This window comes from Capra hircus, chromosome 18, assembly GCF_001704415.2.
Source record: "Capra hircus breed San Clemente chromosome 18, ASM170441v1, whole genome shotgun sequence".
Lineage (NCBI taxonomy): Eukaryota > Metazoa > Chordata > Mammalia > Artiodactyla > Bovidae > Capra > Capra hircus.
Window position 1 is genome coordinate 10,018,517 of NC_030825.1, and position 15,423 is coordinate 10,033,939.

Consider the following 15,423-nt stretch of genomic DNA (forward strand, 5'->3'; position numbering starts at 1 on the left):
GAAAACATTTGGCAGTTACTCAATAAATTAAATTGGAGAAGGAAATGGCAACCCACTCCAGTGTTCTTGCCTGGAGAATCCCAGGGAAGGGGGAGCCTGGTGAGCTGCCGTCTATGGGGTCGCACAGTGTCGGACACGACCGAAGCGACTTAGCAGCAGCAGCAGCAATACATTAAACATAGAGTTACAGTATGACTCAGCAATTCTACTCCTAAGTGCGTACTTGAGAGAACAGAAAACAGGTGTTCAAACAAAAACTTGTACACGGGTCTTCATAGCATCATTATTTACAATAGCTAGAGGTGGAAACAATCCACATGTCCATCAGCTGATGAACTGATGAACGTAATGTTGTCTGTCCACACAGTGGAATATTATTAATCCACAATAGGAAACAAAGCGCTGATACACTGAAGGGTGAACCTTGAGAAGATCGTGCTAAGTGACAGAGGCCAGCCACAAAAGGCCACATGTTGAGACAGTCCTATTTATGTGAAATGTCCAACACAGGCAAACCCATAGAGACAGAAAGCAGGTTAGTGGTTCTCAGGGCCTGGAGGGAAAAGGTGTGAGAGGTGACTTCTTAATGGTTAAGGGGTTTCCTTTGGGGGCATTGAAAATACAGAACCAAACAGTGCTGTTGATTGTGCAATATTGTAAACATACTAAAAGCCACTGAATTATACACCTTAAAAGGCTTAGATGGTGAATTTTACATTTTGTGTGTTTTATCACAGTAAGAAAAAATTCCTGCTCTCACCCTCAGAATTTCTGATTCAGTGGGTCTGGAGTGGAACTCAAGGGCTTGCACTTCTAATAGACTCCCAGCTGCTGCCACTGCTTCTCAATCACACTTTGAACAAGGTCTTAGATATTCCTTTTGTTATTGAGCAGTCTGTTAAACCCCCAGGGACTGGGGAGATGCTCTTAATCTCAAATTTCTGTTATCCATACCTAAACGAGGTAAGCAAACCTACCTCTCCTGGGTTGGTCTGTGTTCTTTTTTTTTTTTTTTTTCTTTTCTTTTGGTCGCACTTTGTAGCATGCAGAACTTCCCCAGCTAGGGGATCAAACCCGTGACCCCTGCAGTGGAAGCATGGAATCTTAACCGGTGGACCACCATGGAAGCTCTGGTCTGTGTTCTTGAGTTGGAAAGGTGCAATGTTGTAATGAACTTTGTTCCTTTTTGCGGGGAGGAGGATGGAGGCGGGGATTCTTAGATCCCTGACCAGGGATTAAACCCTGGCCCTCAGCAGGGAACCCCTGGACTGCCAGGGAATTTCCTGGACTTTGTTAGTTGAATTGACTCACTTGACCTTGGAGGAAGCAGAAACCAGCTGGGAGCCCTCACTACTTTCTCCTGAGACAAGGTCATGAGTACTGTCTTGGGAAGATATTAGAGAATGAGAAAGCTGCTGTGGATATGGGACCCTGGTACCCCTATACATGTGTCCTGCGCCTGGTCCCAAATCACAGAGAAGAGTTTCCCCGACACCAACAAGCAATGCTCAGATACCAGCAGGGTGCCTACAATGCCACTCAATTCTGACGCTCTCTACCTGGATATAGCATCAGGTCCCGCTGGTTGAGAGCTCAGTGCTATAGGACTGTCCCCCAAACCCCCACCCTCCCACACCATCCCCACTTTGGATTCAGTTCTAACATCTATCTGCAAGATCCAGAGACTAATTCCTTTTAGATTAAGCACATCTAGCCCAGGATCATCCAGTTGGTAAGCAATGGAATGAGGGTTGGTACTGAGGTCTTTTACTGTATATTCTCTGAATTCTCACTCTTCCAGGTTACCAAACCAGGACATATCAGGCAAACACGGGGGCAAACAAACAAACAGTGGATGCTGCTCACAAGTCAGGTTATCATCTGTGCTTCTGATTGATGAGCTGTAGAGCAGAGGTACCAACTACTCCGTTGTTGGGACTGATTAATTTGCTAGAGCAGCTCAACTCACTGGATTACTGGTTTATTACAAAGGATATTAAAGGATACAGATCAAGAGCCGGATGAAGAGCTACACAGGGCAAGGCATGGGGAAAGGGTGAGATGTTTCCACGCTCTCTGAAAGCCAGTCTCCATGTGGTCACTGACCTGGAAGCTCTCCCAACCCCCTCCTTTGGGGCTTTCGTGAGGCTTCATTAGAGCACGTGATTGACTACATAATTAGCCATTGATGATTGATCTCAATCTCCCCTCTCCCCTCACTGGAGATGGAGGTGGGGGTAAAACCAAAAGTTCCAGCCCTATAATCACAAGGTTGAATCCAGTGGCCACCAGCCCCATCCTTAGGTGAGGGTTTTGTGGGTTGCCTAGCCCCACCCTTAGGCGAGGGTTTTGTTGGTTGCCTCATTAACACGAGAAATCTCCTCTAACCTTTGCAGCTCCTGCCCCTTAGGGCAGGGGTCCCCAACAGCCAGCCCTGAGACTAGTACCTCCTGTCAGATTAGTGGCGGGGTTAGATCAGAAATAAAGCGCATAATAAATGTATGTGCTTGAATCATCCTGAAATCATCCCCACCCCCCACCTCCTGTCTGTGGAAATATCATCTTTCATGAAATCAGTCCCTGGTGCCAAAAAGGCCAGGGACCACTGCCTTAGAAAGCTCCCGGGGCTTTAGAAGCCCCAGTGCCAGAAACAACGGCCATGACCAAATACACATTTATTATAAATCAAAGTATCACACCCTACCTATGCAGCTTCGGGCTGAAAAGTCGCAGTTATTCCACCCTGTGTTACAGGACATCCACTTGGAAAGCCGTGTGTTAGCTTTCGGTCAGGAAAAAGATGATCTGGTAGGTGTGGATCGTTGCGCATATGAGGAGCCTTTGAGGCCCTGTGCTTCCTCAGAGGACCCCAAGAGCACTTGACTGCTGGAACTGAGAGAAAGGTTACTACCCTGTTGCTTGTCCAGCACCAAATGAGTCAGGCAAAGACTAGGGCTGAGCCCCACCTTAGGGGATGGGGGTGGGGGTCGGGGAAGGCCTCACAGTTCTGTAGGCTGCAGGATTGAAACTTCAAGGTTCCCTCTACACCATGAAGTCCAAGACAGGGAACCCCAGGCTGATGACAAATGTGAGTGCGGAGCTTGTTCTTGCCAGACAACAGAGTCACTGAGTAGTTCCCCGAGGCAGAAAGACTGGGTAGGGGAGACTGGTAGATTTAGAAGGGGGTGGGATGCTGCGCTCCTGGTGGCTCCACCAAGGGGAGATAGCTGGTTTGCAGTTGTGAAGGCTGGAAAGAGTCCCTGGGGCTTCCCTGCTGGCTCAGTGGTGAAGATTCCGCCTGCCGATGCAGGAGATGAGGGTTCGATCCCAGGGTCGGGAAGATCCCCTGAAGGAGGAAAGGGCAACCCACTCCAGTATTCTTGCCTGGAAGATTCCATAGACAGAGGAGCCTGGTGGGCTACAGTCCAAGGGGTCGCAAAACATTAGACATGACTTAGCAACTAAGCAACCGCAGCAGCAGCAAAGTAGCCCGCAGGTTTGTCTGCAGATGGTTAGAACACGTTCCGTTGTTGCCTGGGTGCTCCATTAAGTTGCTTAATAACAGCTCACCCCGTATTCTGGGCAGTTTACCAGTGCTGGCTGCTTAGCATCCATTGACAGGAACCCCAGCATTCAATTTTAGTATCTCTTAAGCGAGTATCCCTCTAAGGGCAAGGCTTTGCTTTCGCATTAGCCTCGATTGTGATGGGGGTGCATGTGGGATGGAGTGACAAACAAGTGCACTGTCACTTTAAATTTGCTTGCAGCCTCAGCAGAAACGTTTCACACTCTTGGTGTGCTTAGGGGGCTCATCTTTTAGGTTTCAGATTAGCCAGACCTTGATTTGGGGGCTTCCTATTTGTTGTTATTTAGTTGCTAAATCATGTCTAACTCTTTTGCAATCCCATGGACTGTAGCCTGCCAGGCTCCTCTGTCCATGCGATTCTCTAGGCAAGAATACTGGAGTGGGTTGCCATTTCCTTCTCCAGGAGATCTTCCCAACCCAGGGATCAAACCCACATCTCCTGCATTGGCAGGCGGATTCTTTACCACTGAGACACCAGGGAAATCCAGGGGCCTCCAATGACAAGCGTAAAAAAAAACACCTAAATTTTTAGTTTTATTTACCAAAATGTTAACAGACCTTATGATCTTGGTACATCCAAAGACCTACATGGGAGCTAGGCAATTTTCTTTCCCTGAGATGTCTTAAATAGAGTATGCCTTAAAAATTTTTTTATTTCGAAATAAGTATAGACTCTTAGGAAGCTGCAAGGAAATGTACAGGGAAGTCCTGTTGGCCCTTCACTCAGCCTTCCCTAAAGATAACATTTTGCGTAATTATAGTGTGACATCAAAACCATCAGTACCATGCACAGAGCTTATTCAGACTTCATCAGTTTTATCTGCACCCATTTATGTGTGTGTGTGTAATTCTGTGCAGTTTCATCATATGCATAGATTTCTAAAACCACCAACAGAATCAAAATACAGAATGTTTCAGCAAAAGGATCCCCTGAGCTATTCCTTTCAGGACCATATCCACACTCTCGCTCCAACTTCTGGCGACCACGAATCTATTCTCCATCTGTATAATTTTATTTCAAGAATGTAATATAGATGGAATCATACAGAATGCATTTTAAGATATGCTTTCAGTCAACATAATTTAAGGGAAATATATTTTGACCAAGGCACATACAGCTCAAGACCAATCAAAACCAAACATGTAAGCAAGAAACACTTCCTTCCAGCATAGCCTTAGATTTAATTTCAGACTCTTGAAACACAACATACCTTACCCCTGCCCTCCCCCTGCCCCCACCCAAATCTCTGAGACTTAGATCAAAGATAAGACAACAATGCCAGGTCACTATCCAACTTCTGAGTCACAACTTCTACAACTGAAACATAAACCTCGGTTTCCCCAGGTCCCAAGCTGTATTAACATTTACACGTCCAGAAGACAGAAATAAATGGAAAAAATTCAGAGATGTTCTTGAGAAGCATTTAACAACCAAATCTGACCGCTGTAATCACCTGAGGGAGCTTTCAAACAACCCAGTGCCTGGGCAAATAACAGGAAGGTCTATTAGGGAGCCTGTTTTGTACCAAACACTCACTCAGCTTTCACAACCATCCTGTGATACACGTATTACCCTTATTCCTAGTTTACAGATCAAAAGACAGGTGCATAAACATGAACTGGTTTTCCTAACTTTAACTGACTTTGAACACAGGCACAGTTGGCTCCAGAAGCCAGCCCTTAACTGCTGCCCTCTGCTAACCTGCCTTCCAGCTGGCCACGCATACCTCATCTCTAAAAACTGTGAAGAAATGACAAGTCTAACTGTCCAAACTGGGTTGAGAGTTTGAACAAGTTGCTTTAGCTTCTTTGGCCCTTCTCACGGGTCAAAGGAAGGAACTGGATTTTGAACTCTTAATTTAATCACTTCAATAAGAAGCAGCTTAAATATGTGGCAAGCAGGAATCAGAGCTTAATATTTGATGCCAGATTCTGTATTGAAATTGCATTAGTTAAACTTCAGGACTCTTTCTTTTAAGTGACAGGGCCAAACCTCAAAGGAACTTAAAGAAGGAAGTAGGAGTTTATGAGCTCACTGACAGTTACAAACAAGCTTCAAGGTCATCATAACTCTTCCCCCAGCTCCATCTCCGTTTCAGTCCACAACCCTCCACCTCTAGCTTCCTGAACTCGCTTGTCACCACTTTCGTATGCTTACCTTCTGTGAGGTGGTGACCTAAACAGCCCCAGGAGTTCTGATATTTCACCATTATCACATGTAGATATCCAGGAATAAATGATAAAGCTATCTCCCTTCCACAATCTATATCAGGACTCTGCTCAGTTGAAGTCACATGCACAGCCCCAACCCAGTCTCCATAGCCAGGGGATGCAAGATCATGATTGGCCAGTCGGCCTGTCTTAATGATGACAGTACTTCTGACTGACGGCCTTTCTGCAAAGACAGAGGGATAAGGGAGAGTGTTTCCCAAAAGTAAGTTATGTGAGCCAGACCAAAGATTTATTAAAAAAATTTTTTTATTTGACTGCACCGCCTGGCCTGTGAGATCTTAGGTTCCCCACCAGGGGTCAAACCTGAACCCTCTGCACTGGAAGCATGGGGTCTTAACAGCTGGATCATCAGGGGAATCCTAGACCAGAGCTTTAATAATCATGTAAGAAGAATAATGCTAATTGATATTAGCTCTTCTAGGTATCTCTTCAATGCCTATGTTCCCTGCCCCCCAGTTTTGCTGGGCTGCAATTTTCTTCCCAGGAGCAAGCATCTTTTCATTTCATGGCTGCAGTCACTGTCCACAGAAATTGGGTTCCCTTTTCTCCAAACTCTCTCTGCAGCATTTATTACTTAGAGTCTTTTTGATGATGGCCATTCTGACGGGTCATACCCTCTTACAGAGATGTCCCGCAGTTCCCTGTGGTGTCTGTTACTCCTTGCGGCAATGTGTTAAGCCCAAGTACAAGTACAGTAATGGAGTGAACGGTGCCCATTCTACCCCTCCTTCCCCCAACATATGTCCACCCAGGACCTCAGAACGTAGGTTGGCCAAACCGGAAGGCCAGAGGTTGGGCAGACGCTGTTTATTACATTCACTTAATTGCTGGGAGGGACTGAGCCTTACACTTGGTTTGTCACTGGACCAGCTGTGATGGAACAGCTGTGGAAAGCAGACGCAGAGGAAGCCGGACAACAGCGTGACCAGGAACACACGCTCACCTGGGTACCGGGGGCCCTTGTCTTCCTTTGTCTGCCTTAGTCATTGCTGATACCAGCTCCTGGCATGAAGTAGGTGCCATCTAAAAACTTAGTGGATGAACAAATGAAAACCTCAGACCTGATTTTTTTTTCTTCCTCTCGTCGTTCCCTAGGAGGGGTTCCAATGCAGAAGATGGCAGCTTATGGCTCATCCAAGGCAGCTCTGATCATGTTTTCATCAATCCTTCGACAAGAGCTGTCCAAATGGGGAGTTAAAGTCTCTGTCATCCAGCCCGGAGGCTTCAAAACAAGTAGGTGTCTGAGCCCAAGAGCTCTGAAGTGTTCACTCTGGAAGAGATTCTGACAGAGGTTCTGTTCTGACAGAGGTCAAATCAAACCTATTAGCGGTGGACCAAAATAGGGTTGGGATGGGTGGGCCTTTCTTAAGCGAGTATGCACGCTCAGTCACTTCAGTTGCATCCGACTCTTTGTGACCCTGGGGACTGCAGCCCGCTAGGCCCCTCTGTCCATGGGATTCCGCAGGCAAGAATACTGGCGTGGGTTGCCATGCCCTCCTCCAGAAACTCTTCCTGACCCAGGGATCAAACCCCCATCTCTCACTTTTCCTGCATTGGCAGGTGGGTTCTTTACCACTAGTGCCAACTGGGAAGCCCCTCTTTCAAGCACTGATGGCCGAGTGCCCAGCTTGGCAATGTATAGTTGCTCCCCTGCCTCCTCACACCCACGAATTATATTGATGTCATGTATTTTTGCAAACACCACCTCATCCTCTCTGGAGGATATGGATATGATCTGCCTCCTTCTACCCCGGGAGGAGATGGCTGTCCTTTCTTCTCCTCTTGCTGAATTTCTGGACTCTAGGGAGAGGCAAATGACCCCTCATGGCTGAGTCCTTAGTTCTGGGCCATCAAACATTTAATTGGTGATTTAAGCAAGGATGTAAAAGAACATGTCTAATAAAAAACCACACACTGGGAGAGGGATGCCTAACACTCTAAAGAACAAACCCTAGAGGTCTGAATATTAACTCAAACGCACCAGATGTAAATTGGAAAGGAAAGCAGAACTTTGTCTTGAGGTATTTGGCAGCCAGGAGTCTCCCAGGGCTGTCCAGGAGGAGCCAGAAGATGGGGAAATGGTTCATCTGGGATGGAAACCTGGGGAAAGACACGTGGCCCATCTGGGTTGAGAGGTGGGACCAGAAGTGTAGGAGTGGAGGGGAGGTGAAGTCTGGGGAGGGGTTTTCAGCTTAGGGACTCTCTGGGTGGGGAGAAGAGTCGAGGGGTGTTGATGGGGAAGGAGGATGGGGCGGAGACGATGCCAAATGTGACAGCCTGGGAGACAGCGCGAGGAGAGCTGCCTGACAGCTAGTGGAGAAGGGGAGAATGGTGAGCTGGCAGGGGGTTTGGGGGCTTGGTGACACAGCCCACGTAAACTTCTAACACAGAGATGTAAGATGCACTACGGACCAGACAGCAGCCCTGCAATTAAGCGACTGTTTCAAGGACCCAGTGAAACTGTCGTCGCTAGCATTTGGGGGCAGCTGCTCTTATCGGGCACTAGCCATTTTCCATACATTCCTTCTCGATGCTGTTGATCTTCTTTTTTAAACTGAGAAAAATATCACATATACACAGTTTAGTAAATTGTTGTAGAAACTCGCGCACTTAACATCCAGATCAAAAACCAAAACATTTCCAGCTCCCAGAAGCCCCCATACGGTCCTCTCCACTTTTGGCTCTCTCCTCCCACAACATTTAACCCCCTGTACCTTCTCTAACAATTGTTTATTTGCTGTTCTTGACAGTGTTCCACACATGCCTGCATCCTCAAACAATAGTTTGCCTTTAGTAGTTTTTGAGCTTTGAACGGAATCAACATGTATGTAATCTTTTGTGTCTGTCTTTTCTCACAAAATATTATGTTTTCACAATTCTTCTGTGCTCTGCATAGCTGTCTGTAGTTCATCCATTTTCGTTGCTGTGTCATATTCTGTGAATATGCCACAAATTTTTCTACTCTCAATGGGATATTTGGGTTGCTTTGAACTTCCCTGGTGGCTTAGATGGTAAAAAATCTGGCTGTAATGCAGGAGATCTGGGTTTGATCCCTGGGTTGAAAAGATCCCCTGGAGAGGGGAATGTCTGCCCACTCCAGTATTCTAGACTGGAGAATTCCATGGACCGAGTAGCCTGGCAGGCTACACAGCTCATGGGGTTGCAAAGACATGACTGAGCAACTTTTTCTTCTTTCTTTCTTTCTTCTTGGGACAATTGTGAACAATTCTGTGGCGCTCCTGGCTCACATACTGTGGTGTATGTGTGTGTGTCTGTGATTTTTCCTACGACACATACCCAGGAATGGGATGACTGGATCATAGATTTTCATTATCTTCAACTTTACTGGATAATTCTAAATTGTTCCCTTAATTATGATTCCAATTTTACTCCCATCCTTTCTGTATATGTCTTAATTTACATCATAGCCCTGAGGGGTAGGTTTAATCGACATCATTCACCAGGCGAGGACACAGCTGTAGGGTGGGTAACAGATATTCCAGCATGGACGTCTATGACACCACAATGGTGGGGAATTAGAAATCAGATCCCTTGTTGTAGTGTCTGGTTCTTTTATATCATAAACTAAGCGGCTCTCAATTTAAAGCTGACATTTGGGGACTTCCCTGGTGGCCCAGTGGGCTTTCCTGATAGCTCAGAATCTGCCTGTCGTGCAGGAGACCCTGGTTTGATTCCTGGGTCAGGAAGATCTGTTAGAGGAGGGGTAGGCTACCCACTCCAGTATTCTTGGGCTTCCCTCATGGCTCAGCTGGTAAAGAATCTGTCTGCAATGTAGGAGACCTGGGTTCAATTCTTGGGTTGGGAAAATCCTCTGGAGAGGGAAAGGCTACCAACTCTAGTATTCTGGCCTGGAAAATCCCAGGGACTGTAGAGTCCATGGGGTCTCCCAGAGTTGGACACGACTGAGCAACTTTCCCTTCCCTTCACTTCACTGGCAGTCCAGTGCTTGGGACTCCATGCTTCCATGGCGGGGGCTGGGGTTCAGTCCCTGATCACAGGGAAGATCCCACCGCATGCTACACAGTGGGGCTGAAAAGAATAAATAAAATGAAAAATAAAGCTCTCTAAAGGCAAGAGGCCAGATGGTAGAGGGCTGAGGACTTATGTTTGGAGAATGACATTTGAATTGGGAGATGAGAAAAGGGATCTTTAGGAACACACGATTTCTGAAGACATTCAAGGAGGCATCAAATTTTAGGGGTCCCTTGCAATAAAAATAGCTAGAACATTTTGCACTCCAAGCACATTTTAAGATTTTATGTGGTCCCCTGGAAAAGGAAATGACAACCCAGTCCAGTATTCCTGCCTGGGAAATCCCACGGAAGGAGGAGCTGGGTGGGCTACAGTCCACGGGGGTCACAAAGACGCGACAGGACTGAGCCACTGAGCATACACGAGGCAGGCATCATGATAGTGCCATTTCGTAGGCAGAAAACTGAGGCTCAGGAGTTAAGGAATTTCTCAGCCAGAGCTGAGATGAGCTAGTGTTTGGATTTGGAACCAGGTCATCTTAACAGCTTTATTGTGTATGGCCTCAAAATGGTAGGGGAAGGGCAACTGTGTGTCAGAAGAGGCAGATGAAGTTTGATCAAAGGCTGGTGGCTTTGTCATCAATAAACATAGCTTTGGGGATTGTGGGCAGGGCAGGTGCAAGAATGATTAGAATGTCCATGTGATGTCCAGAGAGGGAAGAAGTGGAGAGGAAAAGAAACCCCCTAGTCTGTGAGAGCAGAGACTAGGGAAGAAGCAGCTGGAGGAACGATAGTTCGTGCAAACATGTTTTCCAAGCCAAAGAAGCCCCCAGAGTGGTAACTGTCAGGGTAATCATTTCTTTAAGTATGGGTGTCAGGGTGTCATGTCTTCATGAAAACAAATGAGCGATTGAAACCCTCTTTGCATTTCCTTGAGTATAACTGGGCTAGCCAGGCTCCCTCACTGTTCTGCTATCCAGGAGTCACCCAGGCTGGCAAACAAGATTCACCCCCACAGCAACTCCTGTGCAACCACACGCTTTGCAGGAGGGAGTGTGGGTCGCTACAACCTTTCTGGAAAGTAATCTGGCAGTAGCTATTAAAATTCAAAATATACCTGTTTTTTGACCAGATCATTACCCTCTGGGGACAGTAGCCTAAAGAAGTAAAGGGTGAGGACAATCTCTTTAACAAGTGGTGCTGGGAAAACTGGTCAACCACTTGTAAAAGAATGAAACTAGATCTCTTTCTAACACCATACACACAAATAAACTCAAAATGGATTAAAGATCTAAACGTAAGACCAGAAACTATAAAACTCCTAGAGGAGAACATAGGCAAAACACTCTCCGACATAAATCACAGCAGGATCCTCTATGATCCACCTCCCAGAATATTGGAAATAAAAGCAAAAATAAACAAATGGGATCTAATTAAACTTAAAAGCTTCTGCACAACAAAGGAAACTATAAGCAAGGTGAACAGACAGCCTTCAGAATGGGAGAAAATGATAGCAAATGAAGCAATGGACAAACAACTAATCTCAAAAATATACAAGCAACTTATGCAGCTCAAGTCCAGAAAAATAAATGACCCAATCAAAAAATGGGCCAAAGAACTAAATAGACATTTCGCCAAAGAAGACACACAGATGGCTAACAAACACATGAAAAGATGCTCAACGTCACTCATTATCAGAGAAATGCAAATCAAAACCACAATGAGGTACCATTTCACACCAATCAGAATGGCAGCGATCCAAAAGTCTACAATCAATAAATGCTGGAAAGGGTGTGGAGAAGAGGGAACCCTCTTACACTGTTGGTGGGAATGCAAACTAGTACAGCCACTATGGAGAACAGTGTGGAGATTCCTTAAAAAACTGCAAATAGAACTGCCTTATGACCCAGCAATCCCACTGCTGGGCATACACACCGAGGAAACCAGAATTGAAAGAGACATGGGTACCCCAATGTTCATCGCAGCACTGGTTAGAATAGCCAGGACATGGAAGCAACCTAGATGTCCATCAGCAGACGAATGGATAAGAAAGCTGTGGTACATATACACAATGGAATATTACTCAGCCATTAAAAAGAATACATTTGAATCAGTTCTAATGAGGTAGATGAAACTGGAGCCGATTATACAGAGTGAAGTAAGCCAAAAAGAAAAACACCTATACAGTATACTAATGCATATATACGGAATTTAGAAAGATGGTAACGATAACCCTGCATGCGAGACAGCAAAAGAGACACAGATGTATAGAACAGACTTTTGGACTCTGTGGGAGAGGGAGAGGGTGGGATGATTTTGGAGAATGGCGTTGAAACAGGTATACTATCAGGTAAGAAACGAATCGCCAGTCTATGTTCGATACAGGATACAGGGTGCTTGGGGCTGGTGCACGGGGATGATCCAGAGAGATGATATGGGGTGGGAGGTGGGAGGGGGGTTCAGGATTGGGAAATCATGTACACCTGTGGCTGATGCATGTCAATGTATGGCAAAACCAATACAGTATTGTAAAGCAAGATAAAGTAAAAATAAAAATTAATTTAAAAAAAGAAAAAAAGAAGTAAAGGGTGAAAAACAAAAGGATATATTGTGCAAGGTTGTTGATGGCAGCACTGCCTGAAATGGGGAAACCTAGGAACAACTGTGTCGTCCTTTGATTGAGAAGCAGTGACTAAAAACTGCTCGGTGGAAAATTCTGCAGCTCTGGTTTAAGCCTCGAGCCATTGACTAGGAGGCAGGTCTGCGATTTATTACTAAGCAAGGCGACCAAAAACAAAACCTGCAAACAAACAAAAAAATACATACTATATGTGTTTTCCAATGAAAACACATATAGTATGATCCTTTCTGTGTTTTGTTTGTGAAAACACAAATGAAATGAAATTAAGCTGAAGTCAAACATACATGTATATGTTCATGAAGTAGGAGGGACTGTAAGATGACAGAAAACTGTGAGTGACCTCAGAGGAAATTAATTTTTTAAAAATATGCGTCTCCTTAGTATTCATTATTTATATGATAAGCAGACATTGAAATTATATTTTAAAGTAAATATATAGATATTATTTGGAGAAGGAAATGGCAACCCACTCCAGTACACTTGCCTGGAAAATCCCATGGACGGAGGAGCCTGGCGGGCTGCAGTCCATGGGGTCGCGAAGAGTCGGACACGACTGAGCCACTTAACTTTCACTTTTCACTCTCATGCATTGGAGAAGGAAATGGCACCCCACTCCAGTGTTCTTGCCTGGAGAATCCCAGGGACAGAGGAGCCTGGTAGGCTGCTGTCTATGGGGTCACACAGGGTGGGACATGACTGAAGCGACTTAGCATAGATATTATTGGGCTTCCCCTGGTAGCCCAGCTGGTAAAGAACCTGTGTGCAATGCAGGAGACCCAGGTTTGATTCCTGGGTCAGGAAGATCCCCTAGAGAAGGGGTAGGTTACCCACTCCAGTATTCTTGGGCTTCCCTGGTGGTTCAGATGGTAAAGAGTCGGCCTGTAATGAGGGAGACATGGGTTCAATCCTGGGTTGGGAAGATCCCCTAGAGGAGGGCATGACAACCCACTCTAGTATTCTTGCCTAGAGAATTCCATGGAGAGGGGAGCCTGGTGGGCTGTTCTCCATGGGGTCACAAAGAGTTGGACATGACTGAGCTATTAAGCACAGCACAGCACATAGATATTGTTAAATTTTCTATAATAAGCAAGAATTTACTTCTGTATTAAATTATGGTTATATATTTAACCACATATCATTATGTGTTCAATTTTAATGTGTTGTTTAAAATGAAAGTTATATTTATTAAATAGATAAAATCATGTTCAAAATTATTTATTTTTTAACTTTTTTTCTTTTTTGGCTGCAAGGCTTTTGGGACCTTCCCTGACCAAGGATTTAACCTGGGCAATGGCAGTGGAAACCTGGAATTCCAACCACTAGGCTACCGGGGAATTCCCAATGTCATAGATTTAACTTAATACACAGGCATTACTGCTATATTTTTAAAAGTGGATTGAGGGGCCTGGCTGGCCACAGTCCATAGGGTTGCAAATAGTTGGACACAACTGAGGCGACTTGGCACAGATGATATATATATTATATTTTATATTTTATATTGTATATAATAGTCATGAAAAGATATGTACTAGAATGTTTATGGCAACACTATTCGTAAGAGCCTCAAATTGAAAACAACCTCAATGGCCATCATAGTATAACAGATCAATAATTTACCCATGTGCGCATGCTTCTAAAGTCAGGCAAAACTTTATTCTGTTCATTGGAACAGTTGCTCCTGGGAAAGGAGCCTTGGCTGGTCTTTCCTTTCCTTGGTCTAGCTGCTGGTTACATGAGCTGTTCAGTTTGTGGAAACCTAGTCCTCTGTGCCCTGTTCTGTATGCCTGTTTCAAAGAATAGAATTGCCATTATGAAGCACATACTTTAGGATTTCCCTGGAGGTTCTGTGGTTAAGACTTCACCTTGCAATGCAGGGGGTGTGGGTTCAATCCCTGGTCGGGGAGCTAAGATTCCACATGCCTCTCTGACCAAAAAAAAAAAAAAAAAAAAAAAAATCAGAACATCAACAACAGAAACAATACTGTAACAAATTCAGTAGAGACTTTAAAAATGACCCACATCCAAAAATCTTTAAAAAATAAAAATCAAAGCACTTACTTTAAAAAGCATTTGGGAATGTCCTTCCCGACAGAAGCCGATTCACAAGAGCCTTCTTCCCAGTTAAGGGTAGGACATGCCTGTTCTGGCCTTCCCAGCATCTGAGCCTCTCTTTTTTTTTTCTTCTTGCATCTCAGACATCTCAGGCACGAGTCAAATGTGGGAGACACTGGAGAGAACTGTCCTGGACAACCTTTCCCCTGAAGTGCAAGAGGACTACGGCCAGGACTATATCCTCAGCGAACGTAGTCTTCTCAGGTTAATGAAAACCTGCACTGATCCGGACATCTCCCCAGTGCTCCTGGACGTTCGGCATGCCATCTCTGCTCAGAGCCCCTTTGCATTTTATGCGCCGGGGAAATTGTCTTATCCATGGCTCTGTTTTGCTTCCTTCAGCCCTACTGGCATATTTGATTATCTTAGCAGAAAAATATATAGCTATGGTAAGAAGATGCCAAGAGTATTAAGCACATCTAACTGGGAGAATGAGGCTATGTAGGCAACTCAGTGGAAAATGTTAAACGTCTTGGAATAAAAAGAAATCTCAAGCTTCTCATTAAAGTTGTGGTTTCCCACCTTGCAGCCCCTGTGAATTCTGTTGGTTGAATAGGGAGACAGGAGGGAAGGGGGCAGGTCACAACTTTTAAAAGAATGATTGCGCCATTGAGCATATGACCCAAAAAAAACCCCCAAAACTGGTTAGAACCAACTAGGCCTATGTTGCTGGAAGATTCAACTCCCAGTGGATCGAGCCTCATTAGACACTCATCGCAATGTATTAGCTAAATGACACACTCATAGGTGCCAGGGCAGTTCTGAAGCCAATCATAAAAGGCCAGAAAGCGGGCTGTGCTCCAATCCCTGAAAATCCTTACCCCTTCCCCGAAACAGTTGGAGTGACCCTCCCACTCACC

The 15,423-nt window shown here is 45.2% G+C and overlaps 1 protein-coding gene across 1 annotated transcript in view; it reads left to right on the forward strand.

Annotated features, from left to right (window-relative positions):
* HSD17B2 (hydroxysteroid 17-beta dehydrogenase 2) overlaps window positions 1-15,091 on the forward strand; it is a 99,466-nt gene extending 84,375 nt beyond the window's left edge. Inside the window, exons 4-5 of the mRNA XM_005691832.3 lie at window positions 6,914-7,051; window positions 14,647-15,091. Of these exons, the coding sequence (XP_005691889.2) occupies window positions 6,914-7,051; window positions 14,647-15,008 (500 nt within the window). The 3' untranslated portion in view covers window positions 15,009-15,091. The remainder of the gene's footprint in view (window positions 1-6,913; window positions 7,052-14,646) is intronic.